The 25281-nt window shown below is 37.2% G+C and overlaps 3 protein-coding genes across 3 annotated transcripts in view; 1 reads left to right on the top strand and 2 right to left on the bottom strand.

Moving 5' to 3' along the window:
* Positions 1 to 1660: 1660 nt before the first annotated feature.
* LOC124280750 (ATP-dependent DNA helicase RecQ-like) lies at positions 1661 to 3516 on the bottom strand. Its single transcript, XM_046716731.1, has 3 exons — positions 3118 to 3516; positions 2203 to 2255; positions 1661 to 2029 (listed from the first exon to the last, which is right to left on the bottom strand). The coding sequence occupies exons 1-3, from the start codon at positions 3488 to 3490 to the stop codon at positions 1661 to 1663; spliced, it is 795 nt and encodes a 264-aa protein (XP_046572687.1). The 5' UTR covers positions 3491 to 3516.
* Positions 3517 to 10440: 6924 nt separating this feature from the next.
* On the bottom strand, positions 10441 to 20219 carry LOC124280769 (all trans-polyprenyl-diphosphate synthase PDSS2-like). The gene is made up of 6 exons (XM_046716745.1): positions 19770 to 20219; positions 18835 to 18972; positions 13059 to 13260; positions 12234 to 12482; positions 10997 to 11149; positions 10441 to 10841 (listed from the first exon to the last, which is right to left on the bottom strand). The coding sequence occupies exons 1-6, from the start codon at positions 20138 to 20140 to the stop codon at positions 10689 to 10691; spliced, it is 1266 nt and encodes a 421-aa protein (XP_046572701.1). The 5' UTR covers positions 20141 to 20219; the 3' UTR covers positions 10441 to 10688.
* Positions 20220 to 20557: 338 nt separating this feature from the next.
* LOC124280749 (malonyl-CoA decarboxylase, mitochondrial-like) overlaps positions 20558 to 25281 on the top strand; it is a 33893-nt gene continuing 29169 nt past the window's right edge. The window contains 2 exon segments of the mRNA XM_046716730.1: positions 20558 to 20775; positions 24197 to 24334. Of these exon segments, the coding sequence (XP_046572686.1) occupies positions 20740 to 20775; positions 24197 to 24334 (174 nt within the window). The 5' untranslated portion in view covers positions 20558 to 20739.

Here is a 25281-nt window from a genome sequence, read left to right as displayed (position 1 = left end):
GCTGTTATTGGTGCTCCATTATTATTATTCTTTTTTTTAGATTTTGGTAGCACAGTAATTTTCATCCATTTCAAAGAAGAATAATGATGACTGTCATCAATTCTTTTTTCTTTGAAGGGAGAAAAACCCTTGCTCCATAATCCATGTCATCTGAATTTATAAAAGAAATATGACACATTTTAAAGTACAAAGTCAGAGTCTGTTCAGAATTCAAGTTCAAACATACTATACAAATATACTAGACTGGGACTATAATACAGAAGCTTAAATATTCACGAATTCTATATCTTATGCATTTCAATATCTTAGCAACAACACAACAAAACCCTGGCTGTAAGAAAGTCATCGTAATAAAATTCGACTAAACAGTCCACTACAAGCATGGAATATTCAAAAACAGAATTTTAACGAAGAGTTGAAGTAATAAGCAATCACAAGAATAAAATGTAGTATTTAAATTTACTATATTTGGAAAATTGCTTTCAAATTTGATTGCCAAGCAATTTGAAAGGCACTGTGCATGACCTAGACAAATGCTTAGTCTCTGAATAGATATAATTTTGATAGTAACAAACAAACCTATCATAAATTGAAAAGGAGCCCCAGGGAGACCAGAGATTCACATGTCTTTTTGACAGAGAGACAATCAGAGAGACTGAAATGGAACAGAACAGTCAATCATTTGGGGAAACCAGACACAAATCATCCAAATGACTTGGATCTTGAGCACTGCAATAAGGTTTTCAAGGACTCTGTCCATACTTACAGAGGAAAATATACAGATAGAACAATTCTTAGAGATAGTTGCAGTTCACAGGCAACAGAAGCTATCTCCAAGCAATATGACAGGGCAGCTAATGTGCGGCAGAGTTCAGGAAAGCATACCAACATGGATCAGACAGATGACATTTTGAAGTTGGCAGACCAGTTTCATAACATTGGTCAGGGGTTCAGAGATGATGAACGTGTTCATGAACACTTCACTAAACTGAAAGATCACCTAAAGTCACTTGACATGTCCAAGAAAAGAGACTGGATTTCAGACAGCTTGGAGGTGTTTGCAACTCATGCATTTTACAAAACTTAGTCACTTTGTGAGCTGTCGTTTAAGATGATTGGTCTGCGAATTGTCAACTCATTGATATCACTGTCACTTGAATGACTGTCATCATCACTTGTTTCCTGGGGTGTTGTGATCCATTTCCATACCACTGACATACTATTTCCACTGCATTTACTCTGACACTGACAATGTGTTTGACTTTCACATTGGCATAAACACCTACAGGTAGGGGAACAAATGTCACAGCATGTATGACGTGGATATGATGGCACAGGGAATGTCACGAAGTGTTGCAGCAGTTGTAGTCGTCTACAGATGTTTTGTTTCCAATAGTTTCTCATGTGTTTGTCAATATTCCTATTGCCTGATAAACAATGTTTGTATTTCATGAGAATAGCATGAGATTGTTCTTGAGAATCTCGGCCAGCTCTCTCAGTCTCCTGTGGTCGGTGGGGTAGCCTAGTGGTTAAAGCGTTGGCTCATCATGCCGAAGGCCCGGGTTCGATTCTCCACATGGGCACAATGTGTGAAGCCCATTTCTGGTGTCCCCCACTGTGATATTGCTGGAATATTGCTAAAAGCGGCGTAAAACTAAACTCAGCCAGCTCTCCCGGTCTCCTGCATGTACTCTTCCACATTGTTAGCAGGTCCATAATGGATTATGTGACGAACCCCTTGTACATCTAGTCCCATGCTGAATGAGGTAGATACTACAAGTACACGTTTGAAACTGTGTGGGTCAATATAAGCCTCACAAATACTCTCCTTAACCGAGTCATCAGTTGACTTGTGAAACATATCAAACATTCTGTTTCGATCATCGTTTCTTCCATTTGGGTTGAAGTCCACATACGCTTTGTCCTTAAGATTGTATGCAAGGTGGGCGTAGAGTCTGCTGATTTGAGACGTCTGTCTGAAGAAAATAATCATCCTGGGTGTATCTGTTCCGTTAGCCATGCAAAGTCCCTGACCGCATTACCCATTGTTTCACAAAGCCAGTACTTGGTGTTGTTCTTGTTGGGACTGACAAGAACTTTGTCACACTTTGTCATACACAGGCTTTTGATTATTTGTCCTTGTGTTGAGTTGCTGGCAGTTGCTGTCAATGACTGGTGCTCTTGATAAGGATCTTAGTTCACCAAGACATCCCTAAGATGGTCTAAATGCATCCTTTCCCTCAAAGGCAGTTCCACTAGAAACACAAATCAAGTTAGTCATTTCTGTTTACATTGAGTGGCATTTTTGTACATTATGTGTTTTACAATACATTCGTTGAAATATATCTATACCCTTTACCCTCACCCATCAATGTGTGGTGTATGAAATTGCCATGTTAATGATTCGAATGAGAGTAAAATACTTTTCCCTTTATTCTACTGAGAAATTGTTTCCATGGATCCGCTAAACAAGACGATTATGATCTTATACTATACCGTAATGAAGAAATTATTATTTACAACAGTACAAATTAATCATTTTTCTTTTTAATACATTATGATTTTAATGCGTTAAAAAACTTATCTTCTTAGACATATCAGAAGAAAGAAGTCAGGGTTAGCATGAGAAAGAAGTACTTTCATAATGAAAGTCTTGTTATGACAAATGTAAATGAATCTTTATGTGAAATCACAATGCCAATTTAGATTTTTCTTTATGTATGTATAGTGTCTTTCTACAGCTATTAATGTTAAATCTGCTGAATATCCCCTTCATTTGTGATGAACTTCAATATATGCCGTTGCTACTATGTTGTACCCATTATTTGGTAATAGGTCTTATCTGGTATTTTATGAAAAAAAGGTGTTATTTAATAAATGACATTGCAACAGATTCCTGCTATCGAAATACGTTGACTGATAAGTTTGAGCATGGCTGAATGTTTGCAAAAATGTACCATATTTTAAAATGAATAAAGAATCATTTCATAATTATCCAAATGTTTCAAATCGTTAATCTAAATACCAGCATGCAATATACATTTTCAATTGTGTAAAATACTTACAATTTTGTAATACAATGTGCTTCATCAATGAATATTGCTTTAAGATATTTACTCCTGTCCAACTCTGTCACCAAATCACGGTATTTTCCCAGAACTGATTCTGGGCTTGTAAAGATCAGATTTGCTTCTCCATCTTGGAGCTCCTGGATGTTCATAGGTTCAACACTAGATACCAGATTATCCTCGCTAGGTTTCACCTTGCATGCCTCCATCACATCACGAAGGTAAACAGATTTCATTCCGAGACTCTGTGCCTTTTTATTTTGGTTCTTCACGAGGGCTACGAGTGGAGACACAACAATTACTGTTGCTTTGTTGGTGTTGTGAAGTTGTTTGTATACAAAAGGTGCAATTTCAAATGTCAAAGATTTACCACTCCCAGTTGGGGAACAAAACAGCACGTCATTTCCCTTCAGGTAAGACATGAAAACAATCCTTTGGTTTGGACAGATTTCTTCTGTTCGTAGTTTTTCAAGTCCAACTTGTATGGCTTTCTCGATATCTTCATTTCTGTTCATATTCACTGTGTTCAATTTGCTTGCACAAAACAAAATACATCTATTTCTAAAACAATTCCGGGCATATGAACAGAGCAGCGATAGTTGAGCAATTATCTTAGATAAACAGAGATAATAAAAATACAACAGAGTTTCACACCATAATCTCCTATAGCCAGGAATCAAAGAGATAATCCTTGTGTGTTAGTTACAATTAAAACATTAACCAGTCACAATGGAGCTGCCAGGTGTGTGGACCCAAGCCAGACAATGAAATAATACCTTTTATAACATAACATTCAGGAGGAACATTTCCCAAGATTTTACTTGATTTGTCTCCTAAAAAACAGAATCTGTGCACAAGGCATACATGATAGCTTCATGTTGCCCCCAGTGCTTGTTAATTAAGAGTTGACAGATGAAAATGTGAGGCAAGATTCCAGACCACTGGTGAGGATGTTGGTCCGTCCAGCCATGGCAGTTAGATATGTTTACTTTGTAACCCGACCCCCAAAGTGAGTTACTTTTCTTGCAGATGTTAACAGACTCGAACCTCGGGAAATCTAGACTTGCTTCATTTAGGGCTTTAGCACTGCAGGGAAGGTTAGGCTGTGAGGAAAATAATGTGGTTCAGGGACTGTGAGGCAGTCTATGCACGACCCACCTGTGCTTGTGAGCTGTGGCTATATTTAGCTCACTTGCCTTGACATCAATTAGAACACAGTGGTTCTCGGATATTGTGGATTTCCAAGAAGTCGGGCAGTTCATGGAAAAGCTGACGGTTCAAAAGTAAACCTTATTGATCACACAATTTTTTAAAAAGTTTTCAGTATGATTGTTTCTTAGAAACAAGATAACCTCGGTGTAACTGTTTGCTTTGAATTCTCTGAATTAATAGTCTGTGATAATGAAATGTTCTCAGTTTCTGTCTACCAACTATTGATGATTATCTATAAAATATTTAATTTTTAAAAATTGTGCTTAATGTTTTCATTATTTTATCTGTTCTGACTTCACCCCACAATGTTTTCATCTTATTCATCATCGTATATGTGTATAATCCATCTTGAAATTTAAGATTTAATGCTCTCTTTTCTGCAGATTGTTGTGACTGTCTCTTTCAAATCCAATTAATTTACACAGAAATCTGGCCCAAATAATCTAAGCCTGGATTAGATCATGCTTTGAAAGTTATGAAAATCATTAAATTTGTATGAAAGTCATGCAATTTCTTTTCACATCGATTTTCATAAATAGTCATTCCAAATATATGACATATAATAAATAGGTGTTAATTTTCAACAACCCATTACTGAAATGTGTTAATTTTCCATAAGTTGTTTCTTAAATATGTATATTTTCATAACCCTCTACTTTAATATTCTTTTTTTTCGAAAACAATGATATGGAATGATCATGGTTGCCTACAAAAATGGGTGGGAAGACAGCAGGCCCACTCGGTCCCAAAAAACCTAGGCTAAATGCCCCCATGACAAAAGCCCTTGCAAAAATTAACCCTGGGCCAGACAGAGGATATGAACATTGACACATAATCCACTATATCACTCACTGTAGCCAACCAATCCTCATTTAAGTCAGCTCTTATTAACAAGCCCAAACTCCTTCTGTTGTGAGAGTGGTATGCACTACTGATAGGGTAAGCTAGACCACCTTTCGCCTGAACACCTGGTGTCATCACTGATTTTCTGTGATGTATTCTTAAAATCAGTACAGCTATTTATGTATTGTTTCAGCATATAATCTATAATGTTGACACAGACATATAATATTTACTGGCAGCCTGTTAAATGTGAACATAGGAGAATATAAGGACTGTTGGTATGTCTCAGAGTCCTTGAACTAGTGGTGGTCTGATTAATTGAAATAATCGAAGATTGGTCGCAATGACAAAACGACCAATCAATCGATCATGTTTTCTCATAATCGAACACAACAATTTTGGAACTCTTGTTTGCAATAACGATATTTTTCACAAGGTTGGTTTTGTCTGTTACATTTCATTAGCACTACAAGCTCTTCCAATTCATGATTGAATTTATTTTAAAGACTCCATGAAGTTCATGTTCCTAATATACTAGTCATCCTTTAAAGATGTGAAATTTGCAAATGCATTTTGTGCAATTTGCAAAAAAACGAGAGAACTACATGTTTTTTCTTTATTTTTTGTGCATTAACAAACATAACCAGAAAAATTTTATAAATGACGCTAACCAATTATTTTCGATGATTGATTGGTTGTAATGAACCAATCATCAATTATGAGATTTAAACCAATTCCCAACACTACCTTGAACAACATTATTTTCCCTACTGCCAAGCCCTCCCTGCAAGGCTAAAGCCCTAAATGAAGCAAGTCTAGATTTCCCCAGGTTCAGCTGAATCTCCCATCTCACTGGTGCTCCTTTTCAACTTATAAATAATAGTTTGTTTTTATCAAAATTATACATATTCAGAGACTAAGCATCAGTAAGGACTGTATTCTGACAAGTTTATTTAATAAATGTAACACATTCTTTCCTTAATATTAAGCCAGACCATATCATGTTTTATAGTGGAGCCTGCTCAATAAGTACTACTAAATATTTGGTGCAATATTCTGTTTATAACAGATAAAAAAGTTAAACTTTTTTTGTAAACAGTAAATGTGAACTAGACACCATTAACTTGGATCATATGTCAAAGTGTTTGTCAATTTTCTTGTCCTTGTACTCATCAGTGTGGAGTGAGTCATCTCACCCCAAATACAGTGTTTTTCTCTGAAAAACAGAAACCACTTTAATCTGCTGATTCTTAAGATAGAATTGCTAGTTTCCAAGGGATTTCTTTATTTTCACTGTGTGTTATTGGAGTATAATATCAGCATAATTCAGCATATCGACCTTTGTTGCATCAGGTTTAAACATTCAGAATGGACAATGAAATCCAGTCTCAAAATCAACTGCACCAACATTAGTGTGATGCTATTGTAATGGTTTAACATTAAAATATTTTATAATTTTGATAAATATTAAATACAAAAAAGTACTAACATGATTTTAAAAGAATATGAAGAGTTTTTAGAGGTAATACACAACATTTTCTGTTGAAATGAAAAAAGAAGAAATATAATTCATCTGAGCTAATACACGAGTTAGAACATTTTAACCCAGAATCCCCACAAGGAGTCAAACAGGCACTTCTCTTTTACAAACGATATTTAAAATGGTTTGAAAAGTGGTCTCTCTAACCTTCTGTGCTTGTACCAGGCAGTTATTCAGAACAATGACATGAAGAAGCCTACTACATATATACGGACAGGCATACAAGTACATGTACTCTACAACTTCCATCTGAAACCAGTGGTTGATATAGTGAACAACAATGTACACTGTAGGGTAAGATGACAAGCAGGAGCTAGGGAACCACTTCTCACCCCCATTAGGTATCATGGAATCCCAATACTGTAACGTTATTTCTAATTAAAGTATCTATATATTCCACTATATGGTAGCTCTCTGCTGGATTCTTTGGTAGGCCATCATAAAAACATTAAGCTAATGTAAGTCTGTCCAGTGCTCAGGTGAGTAGGGACCTCAGTACCACCTGGACCAATGGCCAGGTGAGTAGGGACCTCAGTACCACCTGGACCAATGGCCAGGTGAGTAGGGACCTCAGTACCACCTGGACCAATGGCCAGGTGAGTAGGGACCTCAGTACCACCTGGCCCAATGGCGCCAGTCTTGTGTTATATTGTTTAATGAAAAAAAAAATTATATTATATTATATTTCCATGGTTACGTTACAAGTCATGAATGTCCAGATTTCTTTCTATTTCTGAACACGCCTCACTTATATAAGTTTAAAGAAAGAAAGTTTCAAGTAGCTTCAGTGTACCTGTGTATGCTCAATCAGTCTGACATGTGCATCAAACCAGTTTACAAACCCTAATACAACCTACAACCTAAATAAATAGCAGGTTAATCCTTTCATCATGTCAGCTGGCATGAGTCACGTGACTTCTAAGAAATGCTTCCTTGTTCTAAATATATTTCTTCAGTGTACCAAACATAAATTACTTCAACGAGTACACTGTGTACAGTGGCCACGTCCTGAACACTCCCAACTCTGTACACATGTACGGTTTGTGTTGACCCAGCTGTACACAGTCCTGTAACCGTGTTGACATTATTTACTGGGTATAAATTACCTATCATCATGTGATGATCTCACATTCAGCGAGTGTACAGCTCATGACAGACACACTCACACATACTAACAGAAGTGTCAACAGACAGAGTGAACTTTGGTCTAAACAAATACACGACAACAAGGGGCCATAAATATATTTTATTCAACTCTGCGACACATCATTGTTTCGAATATCTGCATGACATTCAGTATGACTGCTTGTACATGTGTTTTCCGAGACTGTTTCATGATTACATTTAGAAACCTGTTAACATAATTTAACTTTCTGTACAGTTACTAGTGGTGGGAATTGGATAAAATCTCATAATTGATGATTGGTTTATTACAACCGACCAATCATCGACAATAATTGGTTCGCGTCATTTATCAAATTTTTCTGGTTATGTTTCTTAATGCACAAAACATAAAGAAAAACATGTCGTTCTTTCTGGGTTGTTTTGCAAATTGCACATCTTTACAGGATGACTGATACATTAGGAACATAAATTACCTGAACTCTTTAAGATAATTTCAATCATGGCTTGGAATGACCTTGTAGTGCTTATGAAATGTAACAGACAAACCAACCTTGTGAAAAATATTGTTAATGCAAACAAGTGTTCCAAAATTGTTTGTGTTCGATTATGAGAAAACATGATCGATTGCTTGGTCGTTTACTCATTGCGATCAATCTTCGATTATTTCAATTAATCGGACCACCACTAACAGTTACATCTGCAAACATGTTCATATTTGTATATATACCACTCAAAAGAGTTAAGGAGCACATGATTCTTTCAAATTAATAGTTAAACTCTCTTGTCATGGCTGATATATTCACCAATAACACCAGCACTAGTCCAATTTCTCATTATGAGAAAAGCTTAAAACATGTCCTGAAAACAATTAAAGAGTTCATGTTACTGACAGGTTCCAATTTATCTCTTCACGCATTCTGGAACTGGACGTTTCAGTTGTAATACAATAAATATGTGAAAAGGTCAATAGTAGACGGCTGTTTCACCAGGATCTTGATCCAAGCTGTTTTAGATGTTTGATGACAATTCATTCCTTGTCTTTGAAAAGTCATCATAATATATGACATAGCAATTTGAATACTACAAGATAAATTTCGGTCATCCTTTGAAAACTTTCATTAAAATCTGCAGCAACGTTTCCCCTATTTTCAAAACGTGCCCTTATCCATATCATCCTCTGTGGTTGGTATCGCAGTCAAAACAATACATGTTGATTCATGGAATTCAACAGAAAAAGACAGATCTACATCATTCCCATCTTAGTCCAAGGGTGACATGGAATAAAAGGTCTGGCACAAAACTACTTGCTGTGCAGAGGTGTGTCCCTTAATTTTGATCCTCCCGTTTCGAGAAATCACTGGTGGCGTAAAATGTGGTAAGAAGGCTAATTTATTCCTCACACTTAAACAATATGCATCATGTCTGACAGCATACGTTCATTCTCCAAATCATCATCATGATCACTTTGCTTCCTAAAAAGGGTATTAGAGAAATAAAATCTCTGAAGAGACCAGTTATAAATGTATTTCCTATTCTTCTTTGAATTGATGTTCACTTGACAAAATTTTTGTCCAAAATGGACGGATTATGTTTAAGATAATCCCTGAATCAACAAATGTACTGACAACTGGCTTACATCACTTGTCCAACTTTCTTTCACACAATAATTGTTCATTCATCATTATTTGAGAATAAAATAAAATATTAAAGCATAAATCCACTCATCTTATGATGAATAAATAATTCCTCCAAAGATTCAATTCCCTATAATATATAAGGAAGGGCATGGCAACATATCTCCTTCTACTGCTGGCTTATAACTTCATGATATGGCATGCTACGCTGATTTGGTTACTTTCACACATACTTATTTCATACAGATTCAATTTACCACTAAATGACGACAACCTATGTAATGGTTTCATTGTTTGCTGCGTCTCAGTGTTCCAGCTGTATGAAGCAACAAGAATGATTAAGTGATGGATATCACAAGCAAAGATTTCAGCTGTTGGGGTACAGTGACACACAATCAACAAAGTCACCAAGCCTGACCGCCCAATCCACTTTTTTTTCTCTGGGGATTAAACCTGGAATCCCCATGGATTTTGAGAAATAAGGATTGGTTGGTCATGCCATACCATCAACCTTTGGTTTGTCTGGACAACACGATTGCCATGAGATAAGTGCCAGGCTGCTAACTGTGCTGCTTCCACTCACTCACTCGACCCTAATGCTGAATTTATACACTACATAAGCCAGTGATTGGGGAAGGCAGGGGCCTTGGGCCAGTTTGCACATTAGAATAAAAAATGACCCATTAAAATTTTGAAGTTTACTATTGATAACAAGGGCAGTGGCCCATTCTAAATTCAGAAAATGTCTAATAATCCTAAAAATGGCCCATTGTGAAAGTTCTCTATCTCAATCCCTGCATAACCCATTAAACGGATATTATAACGGATATATTATATATTATAAGTAGACATGTTTGTTTTCATTGAGTGAGCTTAGTTTTATGCTGCACTCAGCATTATCACAGCTATAGACGTCGGTCTGTAAATAATCAAGTCTGGACCAGACAATCCAGTGATCAACATCATGAGCATCGATCAACACAATTGGGATATGATGACATGTGTCAACCAAGTCAGCGAGCCTGACCACCTGATCCCGTTAGTCGCCTCTTACAAGCATGGGTTACTGAAGATCAAATCTAACCTGGATCTTCACGGATCTTCTGTTGTCAAATGTGACACCTGAACTATACATTTTACAGTCATTGGTAACTGGAAATAAATATCACAATTACAGCTGTGTTGACCAATAATCCTGTTGCCAAGTATGATATGTGACAGTTTATGACACACAGTGATCTGGCGACAATATTCCGAGCTTCAAACTTATTTCATGACTGCCTCGACAATATTGACCAGTGCCATCTTGGCATCAGAATGGGGAAAAATGTCTAATGCTTGAATAGCTTTCTGGCCATATTCTTCACACAACGCGAGGCACTCATTCAAGACCTGGGATGACTGGATCAGAGACACAATCTGAAACAAAAGAGGGAAATAAAAATGTAATCTAAGTATCATGCATTAACAGCAGATAACAGTCCTGGTTATTCAAAGCTATTGCTTCTGGTTCATGGAGAAATTATGGTATGCTACACTTTGGCTGAAAGACAAGTTCAATCAATATCATTCACCTGTTTCCTGTCGGTGGAGCTGAGAGGCGATGTGAATGTGGCAAGGGAGGCAACTCCATGAGTCTCTGCATACTTCATCACAGGAGCCGAAACCATTGTGAGTTGATCAAGGAATTCCTCGGGGTAAAGGAATGGTGCCATGTCTTCATTGAGCTACAGTGAACATAACGAATAGGACTTAGAAATAGAACTGATTCAGAATTACACAACACATAATGCTACTGTTCAAAGAAGACAACTATTATTTGAATTTACTTCAGCACAAGATAGTGGACTCTGACTAGCAGTATTTTGGCATCTATGATCAGATATGTAACATCATGGACTACATTGCTACATAACTACTCCAATAGAACTATTCCTTGTGTAGAGATATGTCACCAGCTGCCCTACTTGTATCTCCCTCTCGACAAATAAATTCTGTAGCTGATAAGCTCTCTAGTTGTCAATTATGTCAGACAGAATCTCTCAACAATGATTGACCAATACATCCACAATGATTACAATTACATGATTACGACTAATGCTAGGTTTCTGAAAACATACAATTTTGATAGAACCTAACAGTTCAAAACGATCTAGTGGGCAGGGAGATTAAAACATAAACCTGAGGAAAATCTACCAGGTTTGTAGTATACGTCCTATATATACTGTAACCACATCACTACTCTATAGTATCCTTCGTAGTGTAGAGATACGTGAAAAGCTGATTGCATTGCAGAAATGGCAGGGCGGAAGGGAAAATAATGTGGTTCAGGGATTGTCAGAGACTTAACCATTAGATCCGAGTGTAGAGATATGTCGCTGGCTGCTTTGTTTAGGGCTTTTGCAATGCAAAAAGGTCAGGGCATATGGGAAAATAATGTGGTTTAGGAATTGTTAGAAACTAAACCATTACATCCTTGTGTAGAGATATGTCGATGGCTGCATTGTTTAGGGCTTTTGCAATGCAAAAAGGTCAGGGCATATGGGAAAATAATGTGGTTTAGGAATTGTTAGAAAATAAACCATTACAACCTTGTGGCTGTGTAGATATGGCTGATATGTCGATGGCTGCGTTTTTCAGGGCTGCGTTGTTTAGGGCTTTTGCAATGCAAAAGGTCAGGGCATATGGGAAAATAATGTGGTTAAGGGACTGTTAGCCAGACTAAACTTTCAGATGGGGTGATATCAAACTGGTCGTAACATGACTTATGGTTTTGTATATGTTTGAATGTCTGATGAAATCAGTACGCACCTGCTGAACGTACGCCATGTTACAGCCAAATTCAAATGCTTGTTTCTGAACATGGTCGTCATGTTTCACAAGTGCCATTGATGACTGGCAACTCTTAGCCAATAGGCTGCCAGATGACAGGAATGTTTGTTTCAACCAATCAGAGAATGTGACAGAGGAAGGTAAGGCTAGATTTCCTTTTCCGTCCTGGAGTCCTGTAAACTCGGCCTCCATTAGATCTCCAATTGCACTTGACATAGTTTCAACTACCTTCAAAATAAAAGGAACTTGTATGGATTTACAATACTCAATAACACAAATCTAAATCCACAAAAAGTCCACAAAAATTGTCATTAACTTCAACTGACCTTTCAAAGTTGTGAAACAGACATGACCTCACTGGAATGCTAAAAGGTCATGATACAGTGTACCCGGGAAGGTCTGAGTTTGAATTGGCCTTCAGTAACCCATGATTGTTGTAAGAGGCGACTAACGGGGTCAGGTGGTCAGGCTTGCTGACTTGGTTGACAGATGACATTGTATCCCAATTGCATAGAATGATGCTCATGATGTTGATCACTGGATTGTCTGGTCCAGACTCAGTTATTTACAGACCTGGTGAATTCATGCCTATTGCCCATAGACAGAGAGTACAGAGAAGGGATAATTATGGCATATCTTGCTCATGTTGGCTATTCTGGATAACTGAAGTGTTAAAATTTGTCTGGCTTTCACGACATTCTGATATTGTACAACAATTTTTGGTCACCTCAAATCAGTTGATTCTATATTGTTTATTAATTAATTTAAAATGACAAAGACATCAAAAACAAAACATCCAGTTACCTTTGTGTTTTTTAACTCTGCCAATCCTGTTGAGGCATTGGCCAAGAGGAAGTCCCCACTTAGAACAGCCATCTTGTTTCCAAACTCCATGTCCTTGATCGGCCCGTCAAAAACAGGGTCAAGGTCGGAAAGGTTGACCACTCCTTTGTGAATGAGGTTGGCTGTATGGATCATTTCTGTGACCTCTGCAAGAGACCTTTGTCTGAAAGAAGTAAAAAAAGGATACATTGCTAATATGCTGAGTTTCCAGTTCAACAAACAAGTGATTGACAGTGTGAACAATCGTCCTTGCCATCAGTGTGTTGACACGCCATGTCACACTATTATTATTATTATTACTAGTATTATTAATCTGGGGCCCCACGACCGCCTCCGTGGTGTAGTGGTTAGAGCGTCCGCCCGGAGAGCGGAAGGTAACGGGTTCGATCCTCGACCGCGTCATACCAAAAGACGTTAAAATATGGTACTTGTTGGTCCCTGCCTGGCTCTCGGCATTAATGGGTACAACAAGGACTGGTCAGCTCGGAGTCAGTATAATGTGTCTGAGTGGGGTATTCATGCTTCACTGCGGCATGGTATCTCAGTGGGCTAGCACTATAAAACCAGCTTAAGTCTGGGCTAGTACAAGCATCCGCACATACACATACACACGCATGCCCGTCATCATATGAGCGAAATATTCTCAAGCACGACGTAAAACCAAATTTCACCTCACCTCACCTCTGGGGCCCCATCCACAAAGCGTTCATAACGCTGCGATATTCATTAGCCTATGATAAACTATAAATACATTTGATTGCTCTTAACGCTACTAACGCCTTGTGGCTCTGGACCCTGGCCTAAAGGCAAGTAGGAGCACTGGTGTAGCAAGGCCTTGTTTCATGAAGGCATAGAAGCTCTGAGACAATTGTTAATTGTGTACTTTAACCATGTCAAAACAGAATAGCTACAACTGTGCAACAAGATCTGCTTCTGTCTCGAGAGACAAACATGTTCAGCTGGCCTTAAATGGACAACACCTAAGCTCCAAGAACAATGAAAAAGACTAGGGTCTTAGGCTAACCTACCGCGGACAGATTCCTGTGATTTTGTCCTTCTCTAGTATCTCTCCTTCTAGCTGTGGCCCAGGACCCGCAGCCTTCGACAGCAGCAGGACAATCAGCCCCCGGGTCTGCAGACCATGTTTCCCATCATACACCAGGCCTCTGAAGAACATGAACAGATTCAGTAATAGATGTAATATATTAAAACAAAAAACATACATCTGTCTGTGGGTTATCTGAACCCAGCTGAGTTCAAAGTAGAGTTACAAAGGTCTTATACCATCCTGAAAAGTGGCAATACAAAATGTTCCTGATTCCAGCAGCTATAAGCATGCCTTTAACATTGGCAAAACTGTTCAGTCACTAGCTCATAACATGATATTTAGCCAACTACTTTTACTACTGCTGAAGGGGTCGTTGTCGGCACAGGTACTACAGATGTGTACCCCAGGTACGTTTCTGTATACAGAAATGTACCCTAGCCAAAATCAGAATACAGAAACGTACCCTTGGACGATTCCATTCTGCATTGTGGAGTTTTCTTCATCTGAATGGTCATACTGTTGTGTGGCAGGTGTATTTTAGCGTAAATATAGTATTTTAATCATATTATTATTCTCTCCTTTTAGCTTTATTATTTCTAGGCAGTTTAAGGTTTAAGCTTTAGAGCTTGGCCTGTCTCACTAATAGACCGATCCAGTCCCGGCCGATAAGCCCCGCCCACTTCGTTTTTGACGTTAGGGGGGACAACCACTGGCAAATCACAATGGCGTCAGCGCCGGCGAAACGTTACGTGATTGCGAGCGTTGTTGATGAATTCTGCTTGTGATACTTTGGTATCCGTCGTTTGGGAATGTTATTTAAAGAGGCAAGTTATACGTATGTGATTTTTAATATATTTTAGCTGGCAGATTACACCTGGCGAGTGAAAATGAGTTACATGCCCGATGAAAAAGCGTCTCGACTAGCTGCTGAGACTGTAGGAAGCTGTAATTTCTTTCAAATCGATTAATCTATCTGGCAATTCACCTCCGGCCACAGATATTAGCAGGGAAAGGATAACTGAATTTTGTTGTTTGGGTTTATAATTTTTAAAACTCGCGGAACACAACCACATGTTCATGTTGCAGATCGCTTCGCATCTATAAATAGATTATCAACACTGCGTGTGCTGCTTTGCTTATCCGGGGCTATGCGCTTGTTCAAATGTAGTTCAATAATCTGAAAACATGGGTTTCTATCTTTTAATGAATTAAGAGAATGGTAAATAAAAAGCAGAAAATATTTCCGCGCTACTACTTCATGCAATTTATTTGTCTGTACAATTGATGTAAACAAATCAATCACAGCATGACCTATTTGATCTTATTTGGAAATCTGGAAAAAGTAATTGGGCTTGTAAACAATATGTTTCCATGGACGATCTGGACATACCCAAAGCAAATATTCAACAGCTGATCTGCAGCAACTCTCAGTAAAGTTTCTCTCTTCAAAATCTGTACACCATGATAAAATGACACTGAATATAAGGAAATCATTTTTTTTAATCATCATTTCCATTTAATTTTTCTATATGTACTTTTGTTGTGGAATCCTAAATTACATACAAACTTCCACAATACTGGACTTCATGAACTGCCAGCGTTTATGTACAGGTATGTCACAGCACCAGAACACAAAGAAGATCCAAGATACAGTCTGCACCTGTACACTAGCTGACCCATCTTCCAGAAATAGGAAACATGTGATGCAAAATCTTGGAACAGAGAATCCACAGTTATCCCAACAATTAACTAGCATTGAAATAGAATGTTACACAAAATACAAATGTAGATCTATTGTTTTTTCATAGAGATGTTTAACTGCTAACTACTAGTGTAAAAATAAGGTGCAAAGAATATATCCTATGTTCAAAGCCTTCTGTCAATACAATTATTGCTTCTTAATTAAACAATGATAATCTTTGTTTTATTAGATCTGAGACAATACCTAGAGGACATAACACTGATTTTGATCTATTTTCCTTTCTGAGACACTTACTGGTGTCATAAAAATTATAGTAAAGTTGATTCAAAATTTGGTAAAAGTCATAACAAAGGTTTAGGAAAACAGACATGAAAATGTCCTGAAGCCGCTTCACCTCCTACAAACCAGTGTGCAATTTAATATGAAGCTCATTTTGCAAATAACCATCAACAAACCTTGAACAATTTGTCCAAATCCACCATCTTAATAAACACTAGCTTTGGCTCATTCTTCAAATATTAGTAACCTCCTAAAAACTTATGATTTATAAGAAGAATTACATCAAATATGGGTTAAATACATGTTTCAATCTTTATTCCGCTACATGAAAAGTCACCTGAGATTTTTGTAAGTTATTCTGTTCCAGGACTACATAATGCCTGACCAGGGTTTGGACCAAAACGTAGCCTTTTGCTTTTCAAATGTTCTCGATGTTGAAATAACTTTAATGAGTTATGATACTAGCAATCACTTTCAGAATTATCTTATTAGGTAGTATTTACAAAAACATCTCTAAGCAGGAGCCAAGAAACTGTTAATACCAAGTGATTGTCCTGCCATGCTATGTATGGTGTTTGTTTGCCTAGTTCTGCCTTTAAAATCAAAAAATCTGATATGTCAATCAATTAAATAATTATTTATTATTGATTAGATTATTATTAATTTTATTACTTCCACGTTTACTAAAAAAAAAAAGATTCTTAAGACATACCTTTTTATCATTTCGCAGTGAATTAATCAAAATTACAGTTGTAATATTACTCCTAAAATGTACCATTATATGTGAATAATTTATGTGGTAACAAAACTTCAAATAATGTTCTCTATAATTAAGATATACACTTTATTTCACTCCGGCATTCAATACTCCAGAAAGTCACTATTCTTCTCACATAGTTTTCAGTTCGATCAACCTGGAGGAAGGTAATTCAGTTCAAAAGTCCCATGCAACTCTTTATACAAAATCTGAAATATTTAAAGCGATGGTTTTATAGGCACTCATATGAACTAATTTTGATACTTGGATATTGCATGATAGGCAACTGCTGACACTCAACAATATTTCCGTTTAAAAAAATATTACTCCTCGAATATTTTGCTCTGTTAACAAGATGCTGTAGGCCTGATTGTGCTTAGGAAACTTAAAACATCCTAAAATGTGTGACAAATTGAAAGAATATCTAAGAGGCGAATGGGACAATATCCGCCACATTGTTCTTTCATGTAACAAGTTTTGCTATTTCGGTTGACCCTAACCAAATGAAGATTTGTTTACATTGTGTCCACGGCTTTCGGCCTGTCTCATTTGAGCTTTTATGGCGCACCAACTCAATGCCTAGTAGTGACTAAAAGCGTTAAAGCAAAAACAATTTTGTAGTTACAAGAATTATCATAACACTTGCAAAGTCTTTAAACTGCTATTTGTTGTCATCAATTGGTAATGATTTACGCACATGTGCAAAAGTGTGGACATAGATTAAAATTCTCATCAGCAGGCAGACGAGGGTTTCCTGATGGATGGTGCAGACATTTAACTGATCGTCAGGCCTCTCTGCGTTTTTGATCCGCTTCCATTTTTGTTGTCTTGACCGCATGGTTTTGTTAAGGTACACATTAAATCGCAACAATATCTAATAAATATAGCACAATGGAAATAAGTCTGACAAATGAACAAGCCACAGCACTACGACCTGTTGATTGCACACCCGACCGCCAGTTTTGATTGACAGACTGGATCGGGTCTATTGCCCAAGCCATGACGCTTCTCGGGCTGATTGGTCTCATTAACTCCATGCACAATTTCACTCATTCTGTACTGACTCTCTGGAACGTAAAAAGACAGCTTGGTGTGACATTAAGGGTTAGTATTCATTTAATTAAAGTAATATTGCACCTTTGCAGTATGTATATAATAAACGTTATGCTATGTACTAACATTTAAAAGGTATTATGTTTGTTGTGCTATGTATTTATCTAGCTTTTCATGTATATTATATGTCATGAATAAGTATCATAATTATGTTATTTTACTATCCCTTTCACTGATGTGTGAGATGAGAGAATGTGTTTTAATATAAAGTTGCTATGTTTTAACTGTGATAACTATAAGTGTATATTATTTTTTATCATCTAATATTATTTGCAGCAGATAAGTCCCGTCCATAAGTCTGGTGCTGTGCCCGATTGTTGTACACCCTTGTACCACCCACAGGGTATGTGTATATGCATAATTTATATATCCATGTATTTGTATATAGTACCATCAATGTAATGCGTGGTGACGAATCACTTGTGTGTATTACATTGTATGCATGTATCATCATTACGTTATTCTCGGGTAATGCTGTAATTTCATAATGCCCATATTTCATATGTGTTGTAAATAATGGTATTCATGCTTTGAGTATTATTGATAATTGTCCATATGTATTAACCGTGTATGGAATTATATGTATCTTGTATGAATGTGTGAGATGTATATAATATTATTATATTTATTGTTACAGGTGTCGTTTAACATTCAGCAATGTTTCATCCTTAATTAAATAAACAACCTCACACACCCCAGCAGAGTGGGTAGTCTATGGCGTACACGCTGACCCTGCTATGTTGTACAGATGCATTTGATATCGTAGAGAGCATACACAGTAACGAATATGTCAAAGCTCCAAGAACAATGAAAAGACTAGGGTCTTAGGCTAACCTACCGCGGACAGATTCCTGTGATTTTGTCCTTCTCTAGTATCTCTCCTTCTAGCTGTGGCCCAGGACCCGCGGCCTTCGACAGCAGCAGGACAATCAGCCCCCGGGTCTGCAGACCATGTTTCCCATCATACACCAGGCCTCTGAAGAACATGAACAGATTCAGTAATAGACGTAATATATTAAAACAAAAAACATACATCTGTCTGTGGGTTATCTGAACCCAGCTGAGTTCAAAGTAGAGTTACAAAGGTCTTATACCATCCTGAAAAGTGGCAATACAAAATGTTCCTGATTCCAGCAGCTATAAGCATGCCTTTAACATTGGCAAAACTGTTCAGTCACTAGCTCATAACATGATATTTAGCCAACTACTTTTACTACTGCTGAAGGGGTCGTTGTTGTCGGCACAGGTACTACAGATGTGTACCCCAGATACGTTTCTGTATACAGAAATGTACCCTAGCCAAAATCAGAATACAGAAACGTACCCTTGGACGATTCCATTCTGCATTGTGGAGTTTTCTTCATACTGTTGTATTAGATGCATTTGATATCGTTATATAAGAGCATACACAGTAACGAATATTTCACGGTGCACAACGTACACCACTCGCAATCAGCTGAACAGGAACAACTACATACGGTTTCGGTTTTGGGCTGCAGAATATGGACTCATCCGTCGTTTAGGGTACCTGGTACGTTTCTGTAGTTTGTCTTTATGTAGGGTACATGTCTGTATACAGAAACGTACCTGGGGTACATATCTGTAGTACCTGTGCCGACAACGACCCCTTCAGCTTTACTACTATATGCAGGTTAAATCTTGTCTCTTTTTTTTTTTGGTCACTTGCACCAAATACTAAATGTTGGAAGACATATTTCATACTGGCTCCTATGAAATGAATCACTCGAAATGTTACCACATATCTCGATTTACCTGGCCGTTCGTAGTAATGGATGTTGCGTTCCTACAAGTTTCCTCATGTGAAGAACGACATTAGAAATTTCATCGCTAAGCAAACACCGGAGGCTCATAAATGAAGTGGGGTAGCCAACTATCTTTTCGGCATTAGACACTGCTTTATTCCAGTCATTCGGCTCGCTGCTGCTACTCCAAAGGCCTACATGTCTTTGGCCCATTTGCAATGAATTCAGTACACGTGACCTTGGGCTGATGAAAACATTTGAGAGGTTTCGTGTAAAATTCAAGAAATGGTGTCTTCCTCTCCATTCTGTACTACACTGGTTTGCTTGATTATTCAAAGAGCGCGACAAACATCGCAAGAGGTTCCGTGAACACGAGCACATCTTGACTAACTACCATCAACTCTGTCGGATGATTACAAAACAGCAAGCGGCCATGCTCGCCAAATACATACAGATGGGAATCCCCTGTCAATCTAAAAATAGCTTTGTCGCTGCCATCACACACAAATCAACGTATTTACAGCATGTTTGCTTTTTTAGCATATATATCTAAAGTTTATTCGATAAAGAACACTAGAAATAATTAATGGCTGTATGTGTTCATAAATATTCAGAAAATCGATATTATTAATGTTTGACGGTGCCTAATGAAATATCACCCTATGTAAAATATACATATATTTCGGGGGTGGGTGGGGGTGGTGGTGTGTGTCTGAAGTGGCTTCTTTACTATCATTAAAATATCATTAAGAAGACAGGCTGACTTACAAAGACGGATTCACTTTATGCAGCGGTATGGTTGTGTCGTGTTCCGTTTCAACGCAGTTTCCTCGAAAGTGCTGTCATAATATTACCGGAGGCAAGTACCCTAAACACCGGCTGAGAAGGTGTGCCCAGCTGATAGAAGATCGAGTGCAATTAATCTTTAAATGAAAACAAAACAGTCTGGCATACATATCGTTTAAATTCTTTAGGTCACGATGTCCCTGCTTCACTCTTTAATAAAGATCACACGGGTAAGTTTAAACGTTATATTTACTCAACATTTTAAGTGTCAACAAAGCTCAGATACGAATGAAAACAGAAAGCGAAAGTAGGTCAGTTTATTTCAATTCTTGGAATGACAGGGCTACCGGGAAATGAGGTTAACACGCTCGGCGTTATCAGTTCCGAGAAAATCAAGGCTTGACTCCACACGTGCATTTGTTTGACAGCGTTACTGGATGTAAATCATGTAAGCATGGGAACAGAAAACAGGTAGGGTGCATTTGTTGTCAAGGTATCAATTATTTCTTAAATGCTTTATGTTTTATTTTGGTGCATTTCTGTACATAAAGCAAGCAATGCTAAGTTAGTAAGCCAGTATATTTTTTCCCCGTCATTCAGTCATTGATGGATGTTCCTGCTCACAAAGCGGCAAAATGCATGAATTTTTACTGTCAGTGTGAGTGTTTCGTCCTTCTTGCAAGTGATAACGTTTCTTTATATATTGTAACAGTACATCTAAACTGTACATCATAAATTTAAGTCTACCAACTTGAAACTTTAGTTTATATGATAATTATATAGTGTATGCCTCAAGTTTGATGAAGTACATCTTCTTGCAGCCCAATCTGGGCCTATAGTCTGTTTGCAGTGAAAACGCACCGATGAATTTCACTTTAAACAAAAAAGTAAATCAAATAAAGTGAAATTAATATTACGAATCGTCATAACTTTACCTTGCCAATTGAACATTTAAATCTCAGAGTTTTATTCATCTTAGGCTAAAAGTTGTTTCACAAACGATCATACATTGAAATCTCTGTCATTGGTTTGTATTACAAAGGGGTAAGCACAGTAGTTGGAACAGTGAAACAAATGCACGTGCGGTTCGTGTTGAGCATTAACTCAGATCAACTCTACTTGTTTTTGGTGTTTCAATTAATGTGCATACCCCCTTGTAATACAAACCAATAATAGCGATTTGAAACTATGATCGTTTGTTAAACAACTTTTATCCTAAGTTGAATAAAATTCTGAGATTTTAATGTTCATTTGGCAAGGTAAAATAATGAGGGTTCGCAATCATAATTCCACTTTATTCGATTTACTTTTTTGTTTAAATTGAAATTCATCGGTACGTTTTCATTGCAAACAGACTGTAGTGACTATAGCGTTCACTCGTCACGCCGAAGACCCAGGTTCGATTCCCCTGTATATGGGTTCAATGTGTGAAGCTCATTTCTGGTGTCCCTTGCCATGATATTGCTGGAATATTGCTAAAAACGGCATAAAACTAAACTCGCTGTATCCGCATAGGGTAGACCTTAAACAAACTGTATTCAAACAGTTCTCTTTATGATGGTTTCTCGGCAAGAAAAAAGTCAGCACTTAATGGTACCTTCCTGGCTCACATGTGGAAAAATGTGCAAATGTGTACGGTCGAACAGTCTTTACTTCACTGTTTACAAACAAACACGGTGCTACCGATCTTCTCCGGCAATCGAGACGATTAAGCAATCAGGAATTTGGTAATTTTATATTTGGAAAACTGTGGTGATATACATTGTGAACAAAATTTGAAAGGACACAAATGAAAGCAGTTTTCATATGTGTATAGACTATAATAATGATATAAGTGCATTAATCCATGCTTACTGAGTGCTCTAGGAGTAGTTGAGATGAAAAGTCATTCAGAAAATACATCAATTTATGAATAGCACTCAATAAGAAGGTTACACTGTTTTAGTAATAACCATATATTTTGCTAAATAGGGCTCACTAAGTTAAATATTCATAAGACAGGATTCTTACTTACCTAAACTCACACATCAGAGTCTTCAGTGGTCATATACCTGTAGATCAGGGTTGTGTTATACAAAGTGATCTTAGCGCTAAGGTGATCACAACTCCTAATATCTTAACACAAACATATGATAGGTGTAGTGCTGAAGTTTCTTTTTGTACAACGTAATTTTCAATAGTATATACATACCTTTATATCTACTATCATCGCTATATCATGAGGGTTGCTGTGATGCAAGCAAAACTGTAATAAATCTTTTAGAATGCCAAGAACTTATCTCCCAAATGTTTGCGAAGTTCAACCTGTATTTTTGAGGGCATTACTGTCTTCACCATATCGTGAATCGAAGGTTACTGTGATACCAGCCATGAGAAACTTCCAGGCTAAGTGTAATAAATCATTTAGAACGGTAAGCACTTTTCTCCAAGTTGTTTATGGAGGTAAACCCATATTTTTTGTGTAAGTCACAGATTTTGACACAGGAAACAGCAGTGTTATTGAGTACATAGCTTTAGCTATGCTTTGTAACTATTATCAGTGTAGTTTTAATTTTATCAATGTTCAAAGGTTATGTCCACTGCTTTGTCTCTGACAAACAAATTGCCATTGAGTCGTGTACAAGAGGTTTTGAAACATGCAGGGTGTTTATTGCAATGAATTCAGTTATCCAGCCCCCTTACCTCGATGTTACAAATATTGACCCTAAGTTAGGGTTAAGATTTGTACACTTTATGTGGTCCTGGAAAGTGATGAAGATTGTTTTGGAATGTTTTTCATAGATACAAATGCAGCAAAGAAACCTTTTTAGCATAGTTTTTGTGTTTAGCATTAAACAGGTATGTTCACAGACAGACAGATGGTAGGAGTGAAAAGGTATTCTGCAGTATTAGCAGAACGTGGTAGTTTGCCTTTGGTTCGGTATACCGTAATAAAGTCCAAATATTCGGTATTTTCGGTTTTTGTACCGTCATTTTATTAATCTTTTTAAACCTTTTCTAAAATGTCTAGAAATCAATTCATTTTGTCAAAATCTATCTAGGTTTGGCTCTTGTTGTAAATTTTCTGCATAGTGATCACAGGGCTCCAGATAAGGGCCATATCGGCATATGTACGGATAAAAAATATGCATGATATGGTAGGAAATAATTTAGAAAACGTAGCAGATATGCACCACAGCAATGGTGTATGGTCTTAGAATCATTTACAGACGTATTTATCTGAGTAGCAATGTTGTGGTGCATATATGAAACAAAACACAAGATTACTGATACGCCATTAAATTCCATTCAGTACTCTAAATGTACTCTTAAGTTTTTCCAGTACTCCTATATACCATACTGTGGTAACAGTTTCACACCTAACAAACATACAGACAGAGAAGGACAAACAGAGTAAAAACAATCCATCACACACATTTGTAATATATACTATATTATATACTAGCAGCAACAGCTGTTGTTTAAATTCATCAATGTTTTCTTCATTTATCAAAGTTTGAAATGTCATTGATAAAATGTTCATCTAATAAAATTTTATTATTAACGGTGGAACGTCAGCTTGTGTCAAATTACATGTTCTGCAAGTTTTGACATATGACACTGTGCCCAGGGCTTGTGTGTGTATTGATTCATACTTTCAATTTCTGTCAGGTAGTTCATGCTAGAACTCCATATGGTTACAAGGTGCTCCAAATCCCATGGGCAACCATGACATCCACTGCCGATCAGATCGTCGGAGTGCTGGATTCAACATTCATAGCCCAGGATACCGGTGTCCATATTCAAGAGGTAAAATTATAGTTTGGAAATGTGGTTTCATTTTCTTGACGGTTTACAGGCATTTTATCTAGACCTGCCCAGACACCAGTATTCAGCCCAAACCTAAAATAAGTGTGAGTAAAATTGTCCAAATTGAAATTAACTATTTCCTGGTTCATGTTAATAATGTTACTTCTTAGAAAGTGGTCAAATTATTACCTTAGTATGGGTAGTACAGAGGAAGAGGATTTAATGCTAAATGTTGCACTTTCTACACCAAAATGTTATAATCCACAGAATTTAGGAAAGTGAGAAGTTTAACTTGTTCCGGTTGTTAACAAAAATAAAGATTTTTTTTCGATACCGACCAAGGTAATTTAGTCTGGAATACTTCCCAGTGGTGCAACATGTGGAATCCATTTTGGGTGTCCCAGACAGAATATTGGTGAAAATGGCCTAAAAAATAAAGATTCATGTTATCAAAGAACTTTTTATATGAAATATGTGTAACAGATATGTTATTTCCTGTAACATATTTGCTTCCTGTAACGTGTTTAAGATCTGTTGACACTTTTCTCTCCACGTGTATGTCACTGTACACGATTCTTTGCATCTTGTTTTATAGTCAGTCCCATGGAATCTAGAGAATGAATTAAGTCTAGAATGATAGCACAACTCTAGATAGACTCAGCTCCAGACATTACGGATTGTTCTGAGCTTCATTTGGATTTATAGAAATAAGTTTTTTATATTTTTGCGTGTGATAACATTATTTCTGGGTCCAAATGTCAGTCAACCTTTGTAAGTTTTATACCATATGTGCATCATTAGGTCATGGAAGCTCTTGTCGGGATATATAGGCAGTTGCCAGGCAAATAGTGGGAAACATCACTACTTCCTTTGAGGTTCTTTCATTCCACCGCCTCCGTGGTGTAGTGGTTAGAGCGTCCGCCCGGGAGAGCGGAAGGTTGCGGGTT

This window comes from Haliotis rubra, unplaced genomic scaffold (genome assembly GCF_003918875.1).
Source record: "Haliotis rubra isolate DU_JTF1 unplaced genomic scaffold, ASM391887v1 Scf273, whole genome shotgun sequence".
In the NCBI taxonomy this organism is placed as follows: Eukaryota; Metazoa; Mollusca; class Gastropoda; order Lepetellida; family Haliotidae; genus Haliotis; species Haliotis rubra.
The sequence above is the reverse complement of the archived record's forward strand: the minus strand, read 5'-3'. Positions and strand labels throughout refer to the sequence as shown.

Bases quoted from the DNA above. Each gene is read 5' to 3' on its own strand.
- LOC124280750 (XM_046716731.1), bottom strand. From the start codon at position 3,490: ATGTCTTACCTGAAGGGAAATGACGTGCTGTTTTGTTCCCCAACTGGG. The intron at 2,256-3,117 runs GTAAATATCTTA...TTGTGTTTCTAG, and splicing joins GGTGACAGAGTTGGACAGGA to TGGAACTGCCTTTGAGGGAA. The intron at 2,030-2,202 runs GTGAACTAAGAT...TAATGCGGTCAG, and splicing joins ACCATCTTAGGGATGTCTTG to GGACTTTGCATGGCTAACGG.
- LOC124280769 (XM_046716745.1), bottom strand. From the start codon at position 20,140: ATGTGCTCGTGTTCACGGAACCTCTTGCGATGTTTGTCGCGCTCTTTG. The intron at 12,483-13,058 runs GTAACTGGATGT...TTTATTTTGAAG, and splicing joins CAGAGTTAAAAAACACAAAG to GTAGTTGAAACTATGTCAAG. The intron at 10,842-10,996 runs GTGAATGATATT...CTTTTGTTTCAG, and splicing joins GCTCCACCGACAGGAAACAG to ATTGTGTCTCTGATCCAGTC.